A 20,288-nucleotide genomic window follows, 5' to 3' on the forward strand; every position below is an offset into this window, starting at 1 on the left:
TTTCTCTATTCTCACCCAATTATGCTAGTCTGGCTCCCTCCCAGCCATGAGCTCTTTTACTTGCCATCTCAGTCTTGCCTTGGCCTTCTGCCATGACTCTCCATCCTCATGGCAAACTCCTCAAGGTCCTCCTTGTGGTGACTTCCTCCTCAGTTCTTTTTCTCTCTCCTCCTCCTCTCTCTCTGTCCCTCTCTCTTTCTACCTGAGTCCTCAGACTGGGAATGGATGTCCTGCCTGCTCTCTCCTCTGCCCAATCATCAGCTCATCAGCTTCTTTCTTAGCCTCTCGGTGACAACTGGGGAGCATTCTTTACACAACATTGAGACAGGATGTTCTTCATAGAAATGACAATGCCCACATCCAGACTGCAACTGGATCTCAGGGCACAGCATCTGAATACAACGTGTACGAGAACATTCCCCAACAGTTTCTGATTTACTTATTAAGTTGCCCAATTTATTAGTTATTGATCTTGTTCTAATGATAAAAACAACAAGTGAGGTGGCTTCGAGAAGAGTTTAATTTGGCTTTTCATTCAAGAGGGTTGGAGTTCATAAAGGCAAGAAAGCAGGAAGCATGACAGCTGGAGTAGAAAGCTGAGAGCTCACATCTGAACAAGAAGCATGAAGTAGAGCAAACTACAAGTAGCTGGGCTTTTGCTCTCAAAGGCCACCTCCAGTGACATTCCTCCAGCAAGGCTGCACTCCCTGAACCGTCTCAGACCATGCCAGCAACTGGGGACCAAGTGGTAAAATGCCCAAGGCTATGGAGGACATTTATCATTTAATCCACCACACCTTGAACTCATGACTCTCCTGGATCAGCCTTCCCAGAGCCACCAGTTTCTGCATTGCCAGCATTTTAATAATGATTTTGCAAATGGTTTTCTGTGGCCGCTTTGCAGATGAGCTCAGACACAAACAGTGAGGGTCACTGTCTTCAGGATTTGAATCTGGTGCCCCTCAGCTGCCTGGGCTTCTCTCCACAGAACACCTCTCTTAGAATGGCACATCTGTGTCTCTGTACATTTACATTAACAGAATAATGAACACGTAAGCATCACGCTGCTGTTAGAGTCCATGCTTTGTGCCACTATGTGCACTGGGAGAGCAGACAGCAGAGAAAGACTGAGCACAGAGATCTGCTGTGGATGGAAGAGTAATTGAGATGAGATTCACAGTCAGGAGTCATTGCACATGGTAGCACATTTTGGTTCCTTTTGGCAGATCCAGCGGTAGTCTGAAACACAGCTCTCAGAAACCACTTTGTCGTCTGAGATGCTGACACAGCTGCCTTCTTTAGCTTCACCAGTGACTTTTAACCTGAGGAGGAAGAGAATAGCTGCTCTTAGCGTTTAGGATTATCTCCTCATTACCCTGTCAGCCACTGTTTTCTTTGGACTTTAAAGAAAAGGGTAAAGTGCACAATTGTAGAGTATAGTAAACACAAACATAATGTTGTAAAGGTTAAAGGCAGAGCTGATAGAAACCTCTAAAACTTGTTGTTTCTTCATTGGCTAAGACCCTTCCAGCAAAAGTCTTCATCATGATGCAAAGGCAGTAGAAGGATTAGAGAGATCATTAGTCTTTTCATTCCACTACAGACACTGCCTGTGCAAAGCTTCATTTGACTGAGCTTCAGTTTTCTTTAATATACAGAGGTACGGGATGGAGAGATGGCTCAGTGGTTAAGAGCACTGGCTGCTCTGGCAAAGGATCTGGGTCTAATTCCCAGCACCCCCACAGTTGCTCACAGTGTCTGTAACCGCAGCCCCAAGGGATCTGATACTCTCTTCTGGCTTCCATGGACACCAGGCATTCATGTGGTACACATATACACATGCAGGCAAACACACCTACACATAAGACAAAATGAATAAATCTCTAAAAATTGATTAATAGAAGAAAACATACTGTATGCATTATGTGTGCATGCACGCGAACACACACGTTTGTGATTTAACTAGCTAATGTTTGAGGAAGTATTGAGATAACCATGAAAGTGTGACAAAAGTTACACACAGTAGGCACTCAATGGATGTCTTCAAAATATGGATTATGTTCTCAGGGGCTGGATGCAGAGGTCTAAAGAGGCTCAGCTCACGTGACACACAGTCACAATTCCTTTCACAGTCATAGTTCCCTTCATTCTCTTTCCATAAGTGGGTAAGCATTTGATTAACATGTAAGTTTCCACTGTTCACGGCTCCCGTGGCTCCGTGCTGATGGAGACACTAACAGAGACAGTCTCAGGGTGGACTGGAAGAGAGAGATGACTTCATAATGCACTGATGGGTCTTAAAAAGAAGGTGGCCTGTGATAGCGGGAAGGGCTCCCCCACCAGTGTCCATCCTTTTTTTAGTTTTTCCTGGAGCCCCTTGAACTTGAGGGGCAAATCTGATGTCATCCTAATGGTCAGCATTAGTCCAGCCATGATTTGTCCTCTTTGTTTCTCTCATCCTTCAGGATCTTTCTTTAGTTTTCAGTATAAATTCCTTAAAACTGATCTGTTTAAGTCAATGGCTCCCTTTCCAAATTCCTTCAAAGCTTTCCAGGCCTTCTCCTACCAGGCACCTTAAGAATTCTCTAACTTTCCTTATGTATTCCCCAAATAATCTGTGGGGCAAACTGATTACCTGTCTCTTTTTCCTACCTGAAAGCCAGGGACAGAGAATTGAAACAGAAGTGGTCTTGCTTGAATGACATTCTTTCAATTGAGGGTGTCAGTCTCCAGGTTTACCATTGGCTTTTGCCTAATCACAGTGTCATTGAGTCCTCAGAGTAAAATGGCAGATTCCCTGAGCTTAATCTATATACTTCATATGTAGTTCTCTACTCTATGCCAACATTTCATGTTTAACAATTTCTTTGCTTAATAAATAATCATTACATTTTATATAAACCTAAATGCGTTTCAGCATTTTACATTTCAATCTCATGTGTTCTGAGTAACAAGTTCTATATATTCCATATCAAGTTGTGTGAATTGCTCAAGTTTATTCAAACATGATTATTAAAACAGTTCTGAATATTACTCCTGAAAACCCCACTGGAAGTACTGTATAAAAATATTACTAAATCTTACATACTTTTGCTTATGAAAGGAATGAATATTTTGCTCTTGCTATGCAAACAATCATGAATTCTGCTAAAATACATAAATTAAACTCTGAAGTGTCAGCTCTCTTGTTGCATTCACAGTTACCATGACAATCTCACACAATAAGAAAATGACAAAATGCCAAAGACCTAACAGCTTCTTTGTGAGCTACACACAATTACAGTTTTGATACCAAGTACCCTAAAAGGTCCTGTGTGAGGTAGCTGTGAAGCTGTTAAGAGGTGACTGGATCATGGGAGCGATAACTCCACCAAAGAGTCAACCCCATTGCTGAGTTCCCAGCCAAAGGAAAGGAAGCCTCAAGAAAGATGTAAGCCATGGGGGCCAGGCCTTTGCAGGTCAGATCTCTGCCTCATTCCCTCCCTGTGGGTTTGCCAACTTCTCTGCTTCCTACCAACCGCAAGGCAAGCAACTTGTGCCCTTATAACAACATTTCTGCATGGACACAGGACTAGCAACAATGGAGCAAGCTGATGATGGATTTGAGGCCCCTTGAACTGTGATCCAAAATGATTCTTCACTCTTGTTTATCTATGATATTTTATTACAACAACAAAAGCTGATTCATGCCTGTCTCCATCACAGGTCCTCAAATAATTGTATCTTTCATAACCGTAAACTAGGATGCAACCTGTGACGATGTGGTCATTTCTCTGAGCTGTCAAAGCTCCATGCTGACACTTACTTCTTTTCCTTTCACACCCACACTTCCTCTGCTGGTTGTGACCTGAGAAACTGGCCTCATGAAACAATATGGCTCATTTTAGCCACAGCCTGAGCAGTTCCATTTAAGAAATTCTTTGGAATATATAGTAAGTATAAGAGGGAGAAAAGAAAAGGTCTAAGTGCCCATAGGCTCTAAGTTAGCAATTTAAAAATGTATATTCTTTCCAAAGAAGTTAGTTTAGTTCCCGGCCTTAGAACTCCATTGTATACATACATACATACATACAAAAATACATACATATACATGACCTTACAAAATGCTGGTATCATTTCATACATGGATATTTTCAAACACCTTTGGAATCATACTATCACTGACTGACTGTTCTGAACCTCTTTAATCTTGAATATCAGTGTCAGAGCCCTACAGTGTAATGACCTGAAGTGAATATTCAAGTTAGAATCTCTATACTCACACATCAGAATTTAAGGAAGAACCGTTTATCCACTTCCAGGACTTGGCCAGCAATTCATAACTTAGTCCAATCCAAAACGGAAAGTCTCTTTTCTTTGTCCAGTCCTGTAGGAATCTCTACAATCAAAACAGAGTATAGGACTTAAACCTGAGACTGTGTCTGGGTGACTCGTCCACCAGACTCCTGAAACCTAGTTCAAGGTCACCTGTCTCTGACCTGAGTGTCCAGTTAGTTCTTCCTCCTTTGTGAAATCTGTGCCCATATTTATGATCCTAAGACACTCGCCTTCCATACATAGTTATTGGCTCCATGTCATCAGTCTCTCAGACTATGAGCTTCCTTAATGTCCCCACTTCCTTTGCATGGAAGATGTGTAAGTCTAGACGGTGGTGTAGCTTCAAGAACAGCTAACATCTCTATTTTGTTGAACAACTTACCAGCTCTTCTTGGTCTTGAACAAGCAGCAAAGTGGCTCCTTTCTGATTACAGTCATCCAGACCTTCCTTCCAAGTGTTGGTAACTTCAGAAAAATGTGTGCATTTATGTCTGTATGGAACCCAGTCTTTTTGGCACTTTAACTTAGCTGAGCTGTCTGAGAAGGAGACACGGAATATTTCTACCTGTTCTTACTGCACCACAGCCAGCTGCACACAGTAGTTGCTTTACTAACACACACTTTCACTAACAGGCGCAGGAAGGAGAGTACTGTCATGACAGATCTAAAATGTACATAAAGTAAAATATATATACATATATATTCACTTTTGTTTTTATTAATTAACTTCAGGCAAAGTTAACTACTTGATCCATTTGCTAAAACAAATATCCCATTTGAGCATTTTCTTAAGTTAATGATCAAGAGTGCTAGCACCCTGAGGCAGTACAGCCAACTGGTTAAGACCTTCAGGCTTCAGGGTCACACAGTTTCAAAGATTTTCTCAGGTTTTCCAACTACCCATCACGAGACCCTCAACAAGTTTCTATGTAGCAATTTCCTGTAACATAGGACTACGGTGATACACTGTCTTCATGGATGGCTGTTGTAAGCCTTGGCTGATGTAATCGCCCAGTAAATAGCAAAATTCAGCTAATATTCTTGAGAAATTCAAGCCACAAAGATTACCTGTTGTGTTACGTATGTTCTCTTGAATATATACACTGCATATTTCTATTGATGGTTTTTGTATTAGGACTCGAACTAGGAAATAAGAAAACACACAGAGAATTCAGTGCTGAAGTGAATGGTGTGACAGGTGTTTTATTTCTCACTCCAGGAAATTGAAGTTATTTCAACAAACCTGAATATCTGGATTGAAGATTAAAATATTAGCAAACTGGATTGAGAACCAGTTTAGAGACAGAATAAATAAATAAAAACGCAGAACATATGGATTCACACCACTGTTAAGTCACATCTGATCTAATGGCCTTATAGAAACCCTTAACTTACCCACACTCAGGCCTGAATGAGTATTATTACATCCCTTTCAAGAAAGTTAGCTTACTGCCATTGGAGTTTAGTAGCCATTTAATAAATTAAGCTTCTGAGCCTTTTAGTCATCTTCATTGTTGTTGTTTTTGTCACAATTATGACTTTTTTTAAGGTTCTGAGTACATGTGGGGTGTGTGATGGCAGCTGGGGGGGGGACACTTGGAGTCAGCTCAGAACACACCCAGACACCAAATCCTCAGCACAAAGAAGATTTATTACACTGGGATGAAGAGAGAGTGTGTGCCTCTGGATCAGGCAAAGACAGCAGCAGGTGTGTTTTTGCAGGAGTGGGTTTTTGAGGAGTAAAAGGGGAAGTTTGTGCTAGGGTGAGTTGGTAAGTGCTGTTTGTACTAACTTTAGCCAGTGTAGCCAAATAATGAATTTGGATTACTGGACCTTGATGTTTTGATAGTTGGACCTTGGTGTTCAGCCTCAAGAATAAGCTTGGCATAAGAAAGTGTTTAAATAAGGGACTGAACCTTTGGTGCCAGCTTTAGAAGGGTAATCTAATTGTTTAGCAAAGGAGAGGAAAGGGGAAAGAGCAAAACCTGCTGGCTGCCATCTTTGCCATGCTCTGGTCTTTTAGAGATCCCCTGGTGACTCTCAGAGGAATTTGGAAGCATGAAATGAATGTGAAGTTTCTGCCCTGGACATAGATACTGTCCTGTAAGCACTCATGTCATTGACCTTCCCCCAGGTTCAAGGCCAAGTCATCTGAAGAGGCAGTGATATTTGTGATGGAAAGAGAGGAAGAATTCTGAAGCAAAAGTTCTTGCTTTACCTACCTAAGATGCTCATCCCAATCAGGGTCAAGAGAAGAAGGATCAGGCCAGCACAGCTGAGTTTCAGAGCCAGCCTGTGTGAACATGAGTACTGGCAGGCATCTGTGAAGTTAGAAACCTTGTTACTCATTTAGGTCAGTTGAGTACATCTGGAATACTAGTTAAAGGTGGTTTGGATCAACATGGACAATTGGATTCAAGTAGACGGTTAGCTGCAGATATGTGTCTTCTTAAAGCAGAATTCCATGAAATATGAGCCTTCTTAAAGTAGAATTCCATGAAATAAATTCTCTATTAGGTTCTGAAACCCAAAGAATTAAAAATTAGTTTTTTGGGGGGTTATTGAATTGAAGTTTAAAGCACATGCCTGAACAAAGGCAAGGCAGATGGAGAAATGTCCAGCCACCTGTGGGGAGGAATCAGCCTTACTGCATTCTTTCCCTGCCCACTAGAGGTACAGTTGCTAGGAAAGTGGCTCAGATGGCCGGGCCAGAAGCACCTACAGAAATACCATCTCCTGGCAACCCACCTAGGTGGCCTGACCAGAACCATTTATGGACTTGGTGCCTAATGTAAACCAATCATTTCAAAAGTCACTTTCCCTTACCCAATCATATAACGCCAAGGCATGTAACTCCCTGCCTGCAGGTTTGCTTTTAAAAACCTTTTCCCCCTAGATCGTCCAGCCACATATGTTGTAAATGGTCGATTAATATTTACTAATAATTATCTTTTATTAAAGCTGCTGTTAGTCCTAAACAGTTGTATAACCAAATCACCACACAGAGACTGGGTTTATTTAGTGAACCTAGAACACAATGCTGGGCAATAATTATTCCCTCTTAAGCCTCCAAGCCCTCATACTTTCCTAACATTTAGATTTTACCAGTTATACTTGCTTTTTGTGAAATCTTAGGTCTGGTTCATTCTCCACATTGGTCCAAAATCTATCCTCCAGCTCTGCTCTCCAAGCTCTCTCGCCTTTTCTCCTCCTACTCATTTCCTGCCTTCTAGCTCCTCCCCTCTTTCCGGTCCTCTGGTTTCTCCCCTCTCCTGCGTACTTCCTTTCCCTATCCAACATTGTAGATAGTTGCTTTATTTTGGCCTGTTTACACAAAGCTGAGACAGGATGCTTAGAATAAGTATCACAATGCAATGTCCGGATTGAAACCAAAGAGTGGGGTTGGGAGAAATCAGCATTTGAATGAACAAGGATAAGGTGTATACATTTCCAAAGAACATTACAGCAGCACACATACCTCTCTGTTTCCACGGGGTGCTTTAGACCCAGGCTCGAGCAAGTATCAAATAAACTTTCATGTGTTTTGCAATGGACTCACCTTCTGGTGATGTTTTGGGGTCTCATGATCTAGGTACAGTATTTTTGGAGGTCCAACTGATATTCCTGGACCCTCCAAGGACTCCAGAACCTCGGTCCAGAGGGTCCAATACTGGCTGATGAGGTTTTTTTTTTTTTTTTTTTTTTTTTTTTTTTTTTTTTTTTTTTTTTTTGTTTTTTTTTTTTTTTTTTTTTTTTTTTTTTTTTTTTTTTTTTTTTTTTGTCTCAGTGTTTCTGTGTCCATATGTATGTCTACTTTCTCTTCTCTGAAAACCCTCCAGGTGTTGGTTAAAATGGCAAAATGTAGACAGGAGCAGACGCACTTGTGGGTAACAGCCACTGTGGTCCTGGTAGATGTCCCTGGATCTGGGGTGGTTGATAGAGAGCCCACCCATGAATTGGAGAATTTTGGTGAATATGGAATCCCACCATTTAATCTATTCTCTGTGCTGCTCTGGGCTTCCATGGCAGAGTCTGAGCTTGAGTTGAGAAATGGCTACACAGGCATTAGTTTGTGCTTGTCTTTTTATGTTTTTCCTTGTGTTTGTAAATCTTTGTTTATATCAGACTGTGGGACTGGGACTGTGATAGACTTCCTCTAATCACACCCCCCCACCCTGTTCCTTCTGACCCTTCCACTTGCAGGTCATTCCTCATTTCAGCATCATGCTGCAGAACAATCTGCAGAAGCAGCAAGATTATGAACACTCCTCTGGAGGCTGGTGATCTGGCTGGGGCATGGGGGGTAGGGGGTGGAGGAGATGTGAGGGTGGGGCCAGGGATGAAACTGTTGATATTTCTCCTGGCCAGCTAGCAGCTGCCACTGAGTGCACTTTCATCATGAGCAGGGCGGGCTGCAAGAGCTTGCCCAGGCTGGTGGAACAAAGTGCTTGAAATTATGGCTGGATTTAGTAAGAAATGTTTTGTCTCTCTGTTTGGATGTATGTGTGGCCATTACATGGTTGTTTCTGAATGATCTTAAATGGTTAATATGCTTTGTATGTCTTGGTTATAGATTAAGAGTTATTGGATATGTTTAAAGGTTAAAGGCAAACTCTTGTTTAGAACATATATGTGTGCATATGTGTTTGTAAGATCTATAGAAGCACAGAGGTTTTTAAATAGCAACAATGTGCCTTGTCATGCCATGTGATGTGACTCTGCCATCTTGAAATTGCCATGTAGTATGGGGCAGAACAAAGGAAAAGAAAGATTACAGAACCTCTTAGTCATGATAAATCTTGTTTATCATCCTATTTCCTTTTAGACTAAGAATACAAGTCTCATTTTAAAATGATATTGGTTTTAGAGATTGGAATGTTTGCACTGGTAAAATTTGGTTTTGACTTTTAAAATTATGGTTAGGCTTTGTAACTTCACTCCTAAAAAGGCTACTTTATTTTGATATTGCAAAAACAAAATTCTTCTAAAAATGTGTTTAATACTATGAAACAGTTTAAAGTTTATCAGGCATTTTAAATAATGTTCTTGGGCAGTCTATCAAAGAACTTGGAACAGTTCCTTAACCCTTTGGGGGAGGACAAAAGACCTTGGTAATTATTTTATTAACTTTACCAAGTGAAACCAAGCCGTACTGTCTGAGTCAATTAAGTAAACTGCACTTTTTACAGTGTATCATATCAGGATGGTAAGGTAAAAACCCATGGAAGGACTTAGTAAAGAAATGATGACAAGGATTTTAATGGAAGCTTTTATGTTGTCTGAAAGGCAAGAGAGAAAGCAAGAGACTAGGATAGTAAAGGAAAGAAACAAAAGCCTAACCTGAAGGTATATAGAATGTTATGGAAAATCAGTGTGTATAGAAAGCCAACGGGCATTTGAACTGTATTTGCTTTGGTTTTTCATACCTGCAAATATGATTGAAGAAGGAACTGTAAAATATATTGTTCTTCATTTAAAAGGCTGGTGATTCTTCAATGCAAAATGTTTCCTTATGCTCTTTAAAGGGGAAAGAGGACTGCATCTCCATGTTAGCCCAAGGTTATATAGGGTTGTTTTCAAGTCATTGTTAACCATTATATGAAATATATGCCTGACCACCAAGTCCTGAGTGAATGCATAGATGCTGATTCTTTCTGGCCAATAGGTTTGGTATGGCCAGAATAGTTCAAGTACAGTTTAAAACTGTTCTATACTGTTCTGTTAGGCAGTTGGTTCTAAAACTTATTTGATTGCAATTTAGAACTTAGTTACAGGAAAGTGTAACTGCTCCACAGTGCTTGCTATACTGTGGGAGGTAGCAATGCCATCAGTGGTGCCTAATGGCTATGATTTGGACTGCTGGCCACAGCCTGTAGCAACACATGGCTAGCTGCCATGTTGATTCAAGAATAAAGAAAGTGGACCCATGGTTTCACTGCCTTCTTTGTTGAGGACTTCCAGCTGTGCTCAGTTCTCTGTTTAGTGCTAAGTGAAAATTTTGTCCTTTAACTTTTTGCTGTTCAGTCTTAATGCAATGTTGTAGGATCAGCAAGATTTGCTAGCCCCTCTATGAACTCTATCTGATTGAAAGTTTTGCTTTGATTTTAGTTCAGAAAGATATTTAAAGTTATGCTAATGACTGTAGTTGGTTACAAGATTGAGCTTTACCTAGTCTTTTGTTATTATTTTCAAGGTTAAGCCTAGAAAGCCTAAGATGATGGGTAACAACAAAGTTTGCCTATGTAGATCTACTTGAATTAGATATGGTCCTAAAACACTTATCCAAGGAATATACCAGAATTAAAGATTATGGCATTCTGTTTTACCAGTTAATTTCGAGTAGATGACTAACGATAGACAAAGAGCAATTCATATGCTGGCTCTCAAGCTTGTCAGAGATCTGATGAATGTGGCGTTTTAACATGTGTAAACTTATTATGACAGAGTCCCCAGTCCTGGCAGTAGTTCCTCCCCAATCCTGGCAGTAGCTCCCCAAGGTCTGAGAAGATTTGGGCACAACGACAGATGACTTTCGACTCTGCATTGTGGTATGCTAACTACTGGGCAAGACCACCACAACTGGCCCACCACGAGGGTCCAACCCAAACTGTGGACAAAGCTGTGGACACCTGGAGAGTCATTGTTTCACTTTGCTGAAGATGAGGCGAGGTCATTATCTCATGTTCTTTTTTTTCCACAGAAATAGTCTCTCATCTTCTGTGCCTAATAGCTGGACTGCCTCTGCTTATGATGCTATGAGACCACAGGAGCCAGGGACAACTGCCTAGGTGGTGGACTGACCAGTCATCTCTGTCATTTTGATTGGCACATACATAGACTGGAACATTTATTTGGTTTATATTTATCCTACTCAGGTCTCTGATCACATTGATGGCTAAGCTAAAGAAAAGAAAATTGAAGAAAAGACAATTAAATCCACTGTTAGTTCATTGGTGAATGCATTAGCTAGTTAGAACTACTAGGTACTAGATCTTTTACTTAGAAAGGCAAACAAGTTTGCCTTACTCACAGGCTTCATGTTAATTTTCTATGTCTTATGGTGAATAACTGGATAGGTCTGAGGATATAAAAGTGTAAGTTATGAGGATCTAAAAAATTGTATGAGGGTCTAGGAAAATGTTTCAACGTTTGTAAATGCAAGGAAGATTGGAGGGTCTAAGTAGGTGTTTTAAGGTATGTGAATGTAAGTTGTAATGATATAAGAAAGCAATTTAAGGCATATTGAAAATGGGAGATATTTCAGATTTCTCCCTCCTCTCTGCTATTGTTGTGCTTGTGTTGTAAGATTTCAGAAGTTCAGAGTTACAACATGGATCAATAGAGTTCTGATAAGTTGATGGAGCACTGACTGCTTCTTATCCAGTCAGAAGCTTGAGATTTTAATTTCCTTTTGGTTGTCTTCTGGAGATAGACTTAAAGGTGCTTCTCATCATGCTAAAAACATCTGTCTAATGTGTAGATCTCAGACCTAAAAGACATAGTTTTTGCAAGGTTTTCATGGCATGAGTCTACTGCATCCTTGTAGACACTTGTTAACTGCTTTTTCTAAAGTATGGATCTCAATATGATGGTACTCCTAATCTACTTCCTTTTGTAAACTAAAATTCATATGAGTTTCAGGAAATCAAAAAGTCAGAATGCCTGGATCTGGCATAACTCAAATGGACCCCAGATGAGTTTTTTCCCTTGGTCTTGGGATTCCTCACTTTCCCTAATTATTAGACAAATTTTAACTTCTATCTTGAGCCTGCATTTGTCTCTGTAGATTTTCACCTGGTTGACAGACTCTATTCAGGGATCAGCTATGAACTCCAAGCTGAAACCTGGACTTTCTGGAAGCTGGCACGATTGCCCCCTGCCCCTTCAGGTAGATCAACTAACCAAATGCTTCTGACGACTGTCCCATTGGGGCGTTTCACACTTCCTCACCCCTGATGGGGATGGCACCCTGGTCAGCACTGAAGCAGTACAGAAGAGACCTTCACCCTAATCCCACCTGGCAGGCTGAATGCTAAGTCAAAGGGGGCTTCCTGACATTAGTTACTATCTTGGGAACCTGCTTAGCTGGAGTAGGAACTGCTATTGCAGCGCTGGATGCACAAAGCCAGAATCATAACAGTTTAAAGGCAGATATTGATAAAGACAGTCAATGCCTTGAGTACTCAATCACCCAGTTAGAAAAGAATGTTGATTCCCTGGCAGAAGTAGTGTTGGGAAGGGGCTTGGATCTGTTGATTTTACAGCAGGACAGGCTATGGGTAGACCTTAGAGAGAAATGTTGTTTTCATGTAAATCAGTCAGGAATGATTAGGAAATCCTTAGCAAGAATTACAAAAAGCCTGGAGAGATGCTGGCAAGACAGGATTCCAGAAGATGGTTTAAATCCTGGTTTAATAGTTCTCCTTGGTATACTTCCCTTATATCCACTCAGATGGGACCCCTACTTATTTTGATTTTTACCTTTGGGCCTTGTATTTTAAGTTACTTGATGGCTTTCATGAAGGAATTCTTGGGAGCAATACAACTAATGGTACTCAGATCCCATTGTGGATAGGTAAATCTGGAGAATACCAGGGGTTGTATCTGGAAGACTCAAGATTGGGTCTTCAAATGATCATGGGAAGGAGAAAATGAAAGACCAAAGAATTAAAAATTAGGGTTTTTTTTTGGGGGGGTTATTGAATTAACGTTTAAAGCACAAGCCTGAATGCAGGTCAGACAAGTGGAGACATGCAGCCACCTGTGGGGAGGAACCAGCCTTACTGAATTTTTCCAACCCACTACAGTTGCTAGAAAACCGGCCCAGATGGCCTGGAAGGAACCATTTAAAGAGATATCATCTTCTGGAAACCCATCTAGATGGCCAGGCCAGAACTGTTTATGGATTTGGCATCTGAAATAAACCAATCCTTTCAAAAGTCAATTTCCCTTACCCAATCACATAACACCAAGGCATGTAACTCCCTGTTTGTGGTTTTGTCCTTTAAAAACCTTGTTCCACTAGGCCTTCCAGATGAACTCCTCTTCAACAGGGAGGTTGTACAACTCAGGCTCGAGCTTGTATCAAATAAATCCTCACGTGTTTGAGTAATGCAACAAACTCAACTTCTGGTGGTCTTTTGGCATCCTGCAACCTAGGCACAACAGTTCAACTGTTCGCTTGGTAAAGTAGGACTGAAAGATAGTGCGTATGCAGGAGTTATGCACAAAGGAGTATTGGGTGAATCAAACTGGATAGATGTGAAGATGTGTTGTATTGGAGGCACCCTGCTGGTTGAGGTTGTAGTTCTCACCAAGTCAGGATAGCCATTGTGAACTCTGAGTTAAAGACAGGACTCTCTCTCCTCAATGGGGTTCCCAGCTCTCTGCCTGGCTTCATCTGGAGAATGTTCTTAGACACAGTCTCCCTTAACCACATTTGATAGACATTTGATATGTGGCTTCTGATACATCTCCCTGCTAGGTCTCTCCTCCCTGGTAGCTATATGTTAAGTAGGTAATGTGTTTCCATTCTTATGGTAGGAACTTGCTGTATAATGAATCAAGCGTCCTTGAAGTGCCTAGGTCCAACCAATTGTACACCAATTCTTAGAGCTCCCCACCCACTCACCAAGGGGTACATAGCCTTTGTTCTAATTAAAGTTGAATTAATTATTCTCTGTAATTAAAGTTGAATTAACCATCAGCTATTCGGGGTGTGTGAACCCTCTACCGAGGATGGCACCCCTGTACTGAGATCTCCTGCCCCTCCTGACTTCCTGGGTTTCTGGGAGACAGCCTCCAGGCAGAAGGAGACCAACAGTGTTGAAAGCTACTCAGAGCTGTCAAAAAATAAATCACATGTCTTAGTTCAGGAAGGGAGTCAAAGCATCTTTAAAAAGGATCTCTTTTTAATCAAGAGACATTTTTTATGCTTAATTTTTCAATAATTGTGACTTTCAGTGCCAATGACATATGATTCTATTCCTAAAAATTAGGTCTGCTTCAGTGCTGTTTACAATGATCTTCTCCACCTTGGATCTAATATATGACATTCAAGGAGAAGCATCCTTTGAATACAGATGGTATTTTCCTTATTTCAATTGTGTTAACCCTCCTTATTGGCTGAAACACCCTGAGAGATGAACTAAAACTTTGGCTGTCACCGAACAATATGCCTATATATGCACTGTTTTACACACACACACACATACACACACACACACACACACACACAGCAGACACACACCAAACACATATTATACATTATGGCTGTACCTTTCATGGTGTTCTTTCCTTAAATAGAGGACTGTCATAATTGCTCTTTGTTTTGCTCTATTCTGTTTCTGAGACAGGGTTGTCCATTAGTCCAGGCTGACCTCTAACTCTCTGTGAGGCTGACGATGACCTTGAGCTCCTGATTCTCCTGCTGCTACCTCTCAAGTGATGGGATTTTAGGTGTGCACCTCCACAAGTGGTCAAAACTTAGAGAATAAGAAACTAAAATGTTCTTTAAATATGCGTCTAATCCCATTCCCAACCAAAGCTCAGGCATCATCACAGAAGAGGTTGCAGAAGGACTGTAAAGCCATAAATGGTCGATAACTGCCACGAAATACTGTCTTCTGGACATAACAGGGCAGTTGCACATATGAACTCCAGGCCACTTGTGATAGCTCGCACAAGACCTTCAAAAGCTCAAGTCAGACAAATGTCCAGCATAGTGTGGGGAGTTGGGCATGAAGTTCCACCCCCATCTGGGGAGATACTGGCAGTTGATGGGTGCTAGGAGTGGAAGAGTCAGTTTTCTTCAAGGATTCAGTCCCTAAGAGGCCGCCTAAGCCCCATGATATGGCCCTACCGCCATGCACATGCTGGCAGCGCTCACTGGACTCAGCAGAAGAACAAACACCAAAACCTTTAGCTGTTTAAGTCCCTTCTTCCATGCTTGAACACAGAAATCAAACACTTGCTTGTGCCTATCATAAATAACCAGCTCTGTCAAATCCCCCCTCTAATTATCAAAATCTCCCACTCTCCCCAGATTCAATGTAAAGTTTATAGTGAAGCTTATTTGGTGACTCTTAAGATATTTTTCCTAGTTTAAAAAAAATCTGTTAATTTAACAGTTTCTGACGAGCAGCCTTAAAGAGTTGTCGTTCACGTTCTTGACACAATACAGAAAGATTACCTTTAAAACATTGCAGTAGTATATACGGAAGCTCAGTTGTGTCACAGAAATTCACACTATACCATGACCACTTTAGACATACTTTCTGCCTCTGTGTCTGTCTCTTTTCATCCATCCCTAAATCATGGTATCCTCTATAAATGCCTCATATCAGTCCTCCACATTTCTGGCAGACAGGGGGTCAGTTGCACCAGTGGTCAGTGCTAGGATGCTGCGGAGCTGAGCCATGGTTTTTGTGTTCTGTAGAGAAGTTTGGACCAGGCAAGAAGTTTGCTTTACAGCAAGTCTTCCTGCTCGAACCACCCCTTTTCTTGCATATGTAAAATATCCTTTCTTCAGTGTCTTGAAACTAAAGCCAAACAGAATGGCTGCACAAATTTCACACTCACTGATTGACTAAAAATGGAATGTGTGAGCATTTTTTTTTTCTCCCAGGTTGTAGCCATCTACACTCTTCAGCTCTGACAGACAGCTGGTCATCTTCAAAGCAACAGCTTAAAGCTGTAGGAAAAAAAAACAATAACTCTGCAGGATATTCTAACACCTAAAAGTGAAATAAAAAATACTGACCTGGGGGAAGAGATGGAGGTGATGCACGCTGAGCCCCCCGAATCCTGGGTGCCTTTAAATTTAAGTAGACTGTTGCTGTGTCCATTGAAGATGGGAGCTGGTACACTGAACTTGTGAGCAGGGACACAGTCCAAGTCCTTTGAGTTGAAATAAGCAAAAGGAAGTCCTCTGCAAATGCCCTGCTGTGTGTTCACACCCACTAACTCTTATCTCTGTGGGTGTCTGTGGGTGTTATTGGCTTGGTGTCTGTCCAGCTCACACAGCATACACACTATTGTCTTTTTTTTTCTTTATTCTTCTCTCATACAGTACATCCTCACTGCAGGCTTTCCTCCACCCTCCTTACCCCACACCTCCCCTTTCCCTGAGACATACTGCTCCTTTGTTTCCCTTCAGAAAAGAGAAGCCCTCGGGTGATGTCAGCCAAATACAGGATCACAAGATGCAATAGGACTAGGTGTAAACTGTCATATCAAGGCTTGACAAGGCAACCCAGGAGGAGGAAAAGGGTCCCATGAGCAGGCAAAAGACTCAGGAACACCCCAACTCCAATTGTTAGAAGCCCCACAAAAACCAAAGCTATACATTCACAGCATGTATACAGAGGGCCTAACACAGACCCATGCAGGCTTCATGATTGCCACTTCAGTCTTCAAGAAACCCTATGAGCCCTGCTTAGCGGATTCTGTGTTCTGTGTTGTCCTGGTGTCCTCTGGCTCCCGCAATCCTCCCTTTCCTTCTTCTGTGGCGTTCCTTGAGCTCTGCCTGAGCTATTGGCTGTGGGTCTGCTCCTATCACACATTATCTTTTTAAGAAGGTATAACTTGGTGTTTTCTTTTCTTAACTAAAGAGAGAGACTTTTTGGTACTGATTTCTGTAAAAATCTGTTTTGAGTTATTCTCTCAGGGTTGTTATGTACAATGATGAAAATCCCAACCATTCTATTTTACCAATAAGGACTCAGGAGTCAGATGCTAGGGTGAAAACCTGCTACCTCAAAGAGGCAGAGAAAGTAACCAGACCTTCCTTTTCAGCTCAGGTCTGGATGGAAAAACCTGAATGGGCTTACTAGCTCAGCTGACAGCCCAGAAGAAAAAGTCCAAAAAACCCAAGGCTGAAAGCTTGCTGGTACAATGCCCAAAAAGCCAGGGAGCTGAGGAGATGAAACCTAAGCTAAAGTCAGAGTTTGAGCTAAGAGCCCTTTCTTCTTCTCTACCATGTCTTATGTTTTTGAAGATGTAAGAACTTTTTTTAAATTTAATTTGATTTTTTTATTATTAGTTACATTTTATTAACTCTGTATCCCAGGTGTATCCTGCTCCTTTATTCCCTCTCAATCCCACCCTCTCTCCCTCATCTCCTCCCTGCCCCTTTCCAAGTCCACTGATTGGGGAGGACCTCCTCCCCTTTCATCTGACCCTGTTTTATCAGGTATCTCCAGAGTCCTCCTCTGTGGCCTAGCAGGACTGCTCCTCCCTTGGGGGGTGGGGATGTCAAAGAGCCTGCCATTGAGTTCCTGTCAGAAATAGTCCCTGTTCCCCTTACTATGGGAAACCAATTGGTTACTGAGCTACCACAGGCTTCATCCAAGCAGAGGTTCTAGGCTATATCCATATACAGTCCTTGGTGGAGTGTCAGTCTCAGAAAAGACCCCTGTGCCCAGATATATTTGGTCCTTGTGGAGCTCCTGTCCTTTCCACGTCCTACTAACTCCCTTTCTGCCAAAGGTTTGGTTATGAGTCTTAGTATCTGTTTTGAAACACTGTTAGGTAGAGTCTTTCAGAGGCCTTCTGCGGTACACTCCTGTCATATGTCCAATGCACGTCCCGTTTGTCTTTCTAAGGAGGATTAATCATCATACCCCATGTCTGCTTTCTTGTTTATCTTCTTTAGGTGTATAGATTTCATTATATTTATCATATCTTGTAGGTCTATATAAGTGAGTATATATACCATGTTTGTCTTCGTCTGGGATACTTCACTCAGACAACTTCCTGAACAGAACACCAACAGCACAGGCTCTAAGAGCAACAATCAACCATTGGGACCTCATGAAACTGAAAAGCTTCTGTAAAGCAAAGGACACCATCATCAAAACAAAACAAATGCTGGCAGATTGGGAAACAATCTTCACCAACCCTTTATCTGACATAGGGCTAATATCCAGTATCTATAAAGAACTAAAGAAGCTGAAAAGCAACAAACCAAGTAATCCAATTTAAAAATGGGGAACAGAGCTAAACAGAATTCTCAATAGAGGAATATCAAATGGCAGAGATACACTTAAAGAAATGCTCAACCTCATTAGCCATTAGGGAAATGCAAATTAAAATGACCCTGAGATTTCACCTTATACCCATCAGAATGGCCAAGATCAAAAACTCAAGTGACAACACATGCTGGAGAGGTTGTGGAGAAAGGGGAGTCCTCCTCCATTGCTGGTGGGAATGTAAACTGGTACGACCACTTTGGAACTCAATCTGGCACTTTCTCAGACAATTAGGAATAGTGCTTCCTCAAGACCCAGCTATACCACTGCTAGGTATATACCCAAAATTTGCTCAAGTACACAAGGACATTTGCTCAACCATATTTGTAGCAGCTTTATTTGTAATAGCCAGAACCTGGAAACAACCAAGATGTCCATCAACGGAGGAATGGATACAGAAATTGTGGTATTTTTACACAATGGAATACTACTCAGCAATCAAAAAGGAGGAAATCATGAAATTTGCAGGCAAATGGTGGGTTCTCCACCATATCTTAAATACCCCTCAACTCAAAGTCCATCCTACTCTTTAATCACTGTCAGCTAGTTTCATGTTCCACCTCTTGACCTAGGGTTAACTTTATTAGATTCGCTATTCAGAGAGCTCTTAGATTAAAGGTGTGTGCTAGACCTGGGTAAAACACACCATAATCACCTGCTTACAATAAACAGAAAGTTCATGGATTAAAGGTGTGTGATAGTGCTCAACTAAACCAAAGAAACAGGGATTTACAGTTCACAGTTTTGGGGATCACAATGGGATCCTGCAATACAGGGTGGGTGAGCTCAGCTTGAATGAAATATAGCATGCTTCCTCAGTTCAAACTGAGGTGAACACTTTCTCCTAATTATCAGCAATGAAAATGTATATTATGCTGTGTTACAAAAATAAATTAATATGTGAAAATCCATGGTTATGTTTGACATGAGTTGAAGCTGTAAAATCCTCCTGAAACATCCAGGCTGCAAAGGAAGCTGTGGAATGTGGAAACGACATGAGCTTGGGAAATTTTCATGACTGACACAACAGGAAAAGCGATGAGGAGGGGCCATGTGTGCCACTCTGCACGGTCCTGCTCTGCACTGCACATGGCTGTGACAACATTCCCCTGAGTTAAGGACGTCATCTGTCAGAGCTACAGGGAGTGCAGGACTTAGGTCTCTGAGGTGTGCTGACTTCTCCAGGGATTTTGCAAGCCAAGAGCCTTAGAGCAAAGACATCAAATGCCAAGTCAGATATTCTCACATTACAGTGAGGAAAAGGAAAACACAGATTTCCTTCAAGTCACTTTCTGTGTCAGAGTGGAATTGTTCCAGGCACTCACAGTTACTGGCCGTGAGGACAGTCTGACGGGTGCGAGTTCCAGAAGATAGGGGATGTGGACATACAACCCACATGGGGCTCACTCATTCCCTGAGACGATGATGACTATGAAGTGAGGGCAAACCTGTGGGGGTCTCACAGCTCACTTACGACTCAGTGAAACCCCTTGCAGCCATTTGATGACGGTCATCTCACTCAATGCCAGGCAGTGTTCTGTGTCAGGCTCCATCTATTTATTTTCTGCAGTGCTGGAAATTGAACTTAGGACCTCATGAATTCAAAGGAAGCACTCAATCACTGAACTGTGTTCCCAAGTGCTTTGCCAACACTGAAAACTTTAGCAATTACACAAGATTTTCCAGAGTTTTCCATCTTGAGTCGTGATATTTTAAAATCAAATATGGAGAATTTATGAAAATAATCTCAACTTATGGTACACAACAAATTTAGCATATAGGAAGGCCTTGAGCCTTAGTATTTAGAGAACTGTGTCCTCTGTGCTCTGACTTCCACAAACACAGTTAGGCATTCATTTGTGTTTTGCTTGCACATACAAACACAGTCTATCTATCTATCTATCTATCTATCTATCTATCTATCTATCTATCTATCTATCT

General features: G+C 41.5%; 1 protein-coding gene across 2 annotated transcripts; it reads right to left on the reverse strand.

The window, feature by feature from the left end:
- Window positions 1-591: 591 nt before the first annotated feature.
- On the reverse strand, window positions 592-16,163 carry LOC129679163 (killer cell lectin-like receptor subfamily B member 1A). 2 transcript variants are annotated; one of them, XM_055610084.1, is made up of 6 exons: window positions 16,079-16,163; window positions 6,540-6,638; window positions 5,386-5,460; window positions 4,700-4,854; window positions 4,263-4,378; window positions 592-1,322 (listed from the first exon to the last, which is right to left on the reverse strand). In XM_055610084.1, the coding sequence occupies exons 1-6, from the start codon at window positions 16,161-16,163 to the stop codon at window positions 1,181-1,183; spliced, it is 672 nt and encodes a 223-aa protein (XP_055466059.1). In that variant the 3' UTR covers window positions 592-1,180. The 2 variants fall into 2 exon arrangements, with proteins under 2 accessions (XP_055466059.1, XP_055466060.1); XM_055610085.1 differs by lacking the exon at window positions 16,079-16,163 and having other exon boundaries at window positions 4,700-4,782; window positions 6,540-6,597.
- Between the last annotated feature and the right edge of the window lie 4,125 nt (window positions 16,164-20,288).

Source organism: Psammomys obesus, unplaced genomic scaffold (assembly GCF_907164565.1).
Source record: "Psammomys obesus unplaced genomic scaffold, mPsaObe1.curated_primary_1811, whole genome shotgun sequence".
Classification (NCBI taxonomy): domain Eukaryota; kingdom Metazoa; phylum Chordata; class Mammalia; order Rodentia; family Muridae; genus Psammomys; species Psammomys obesus.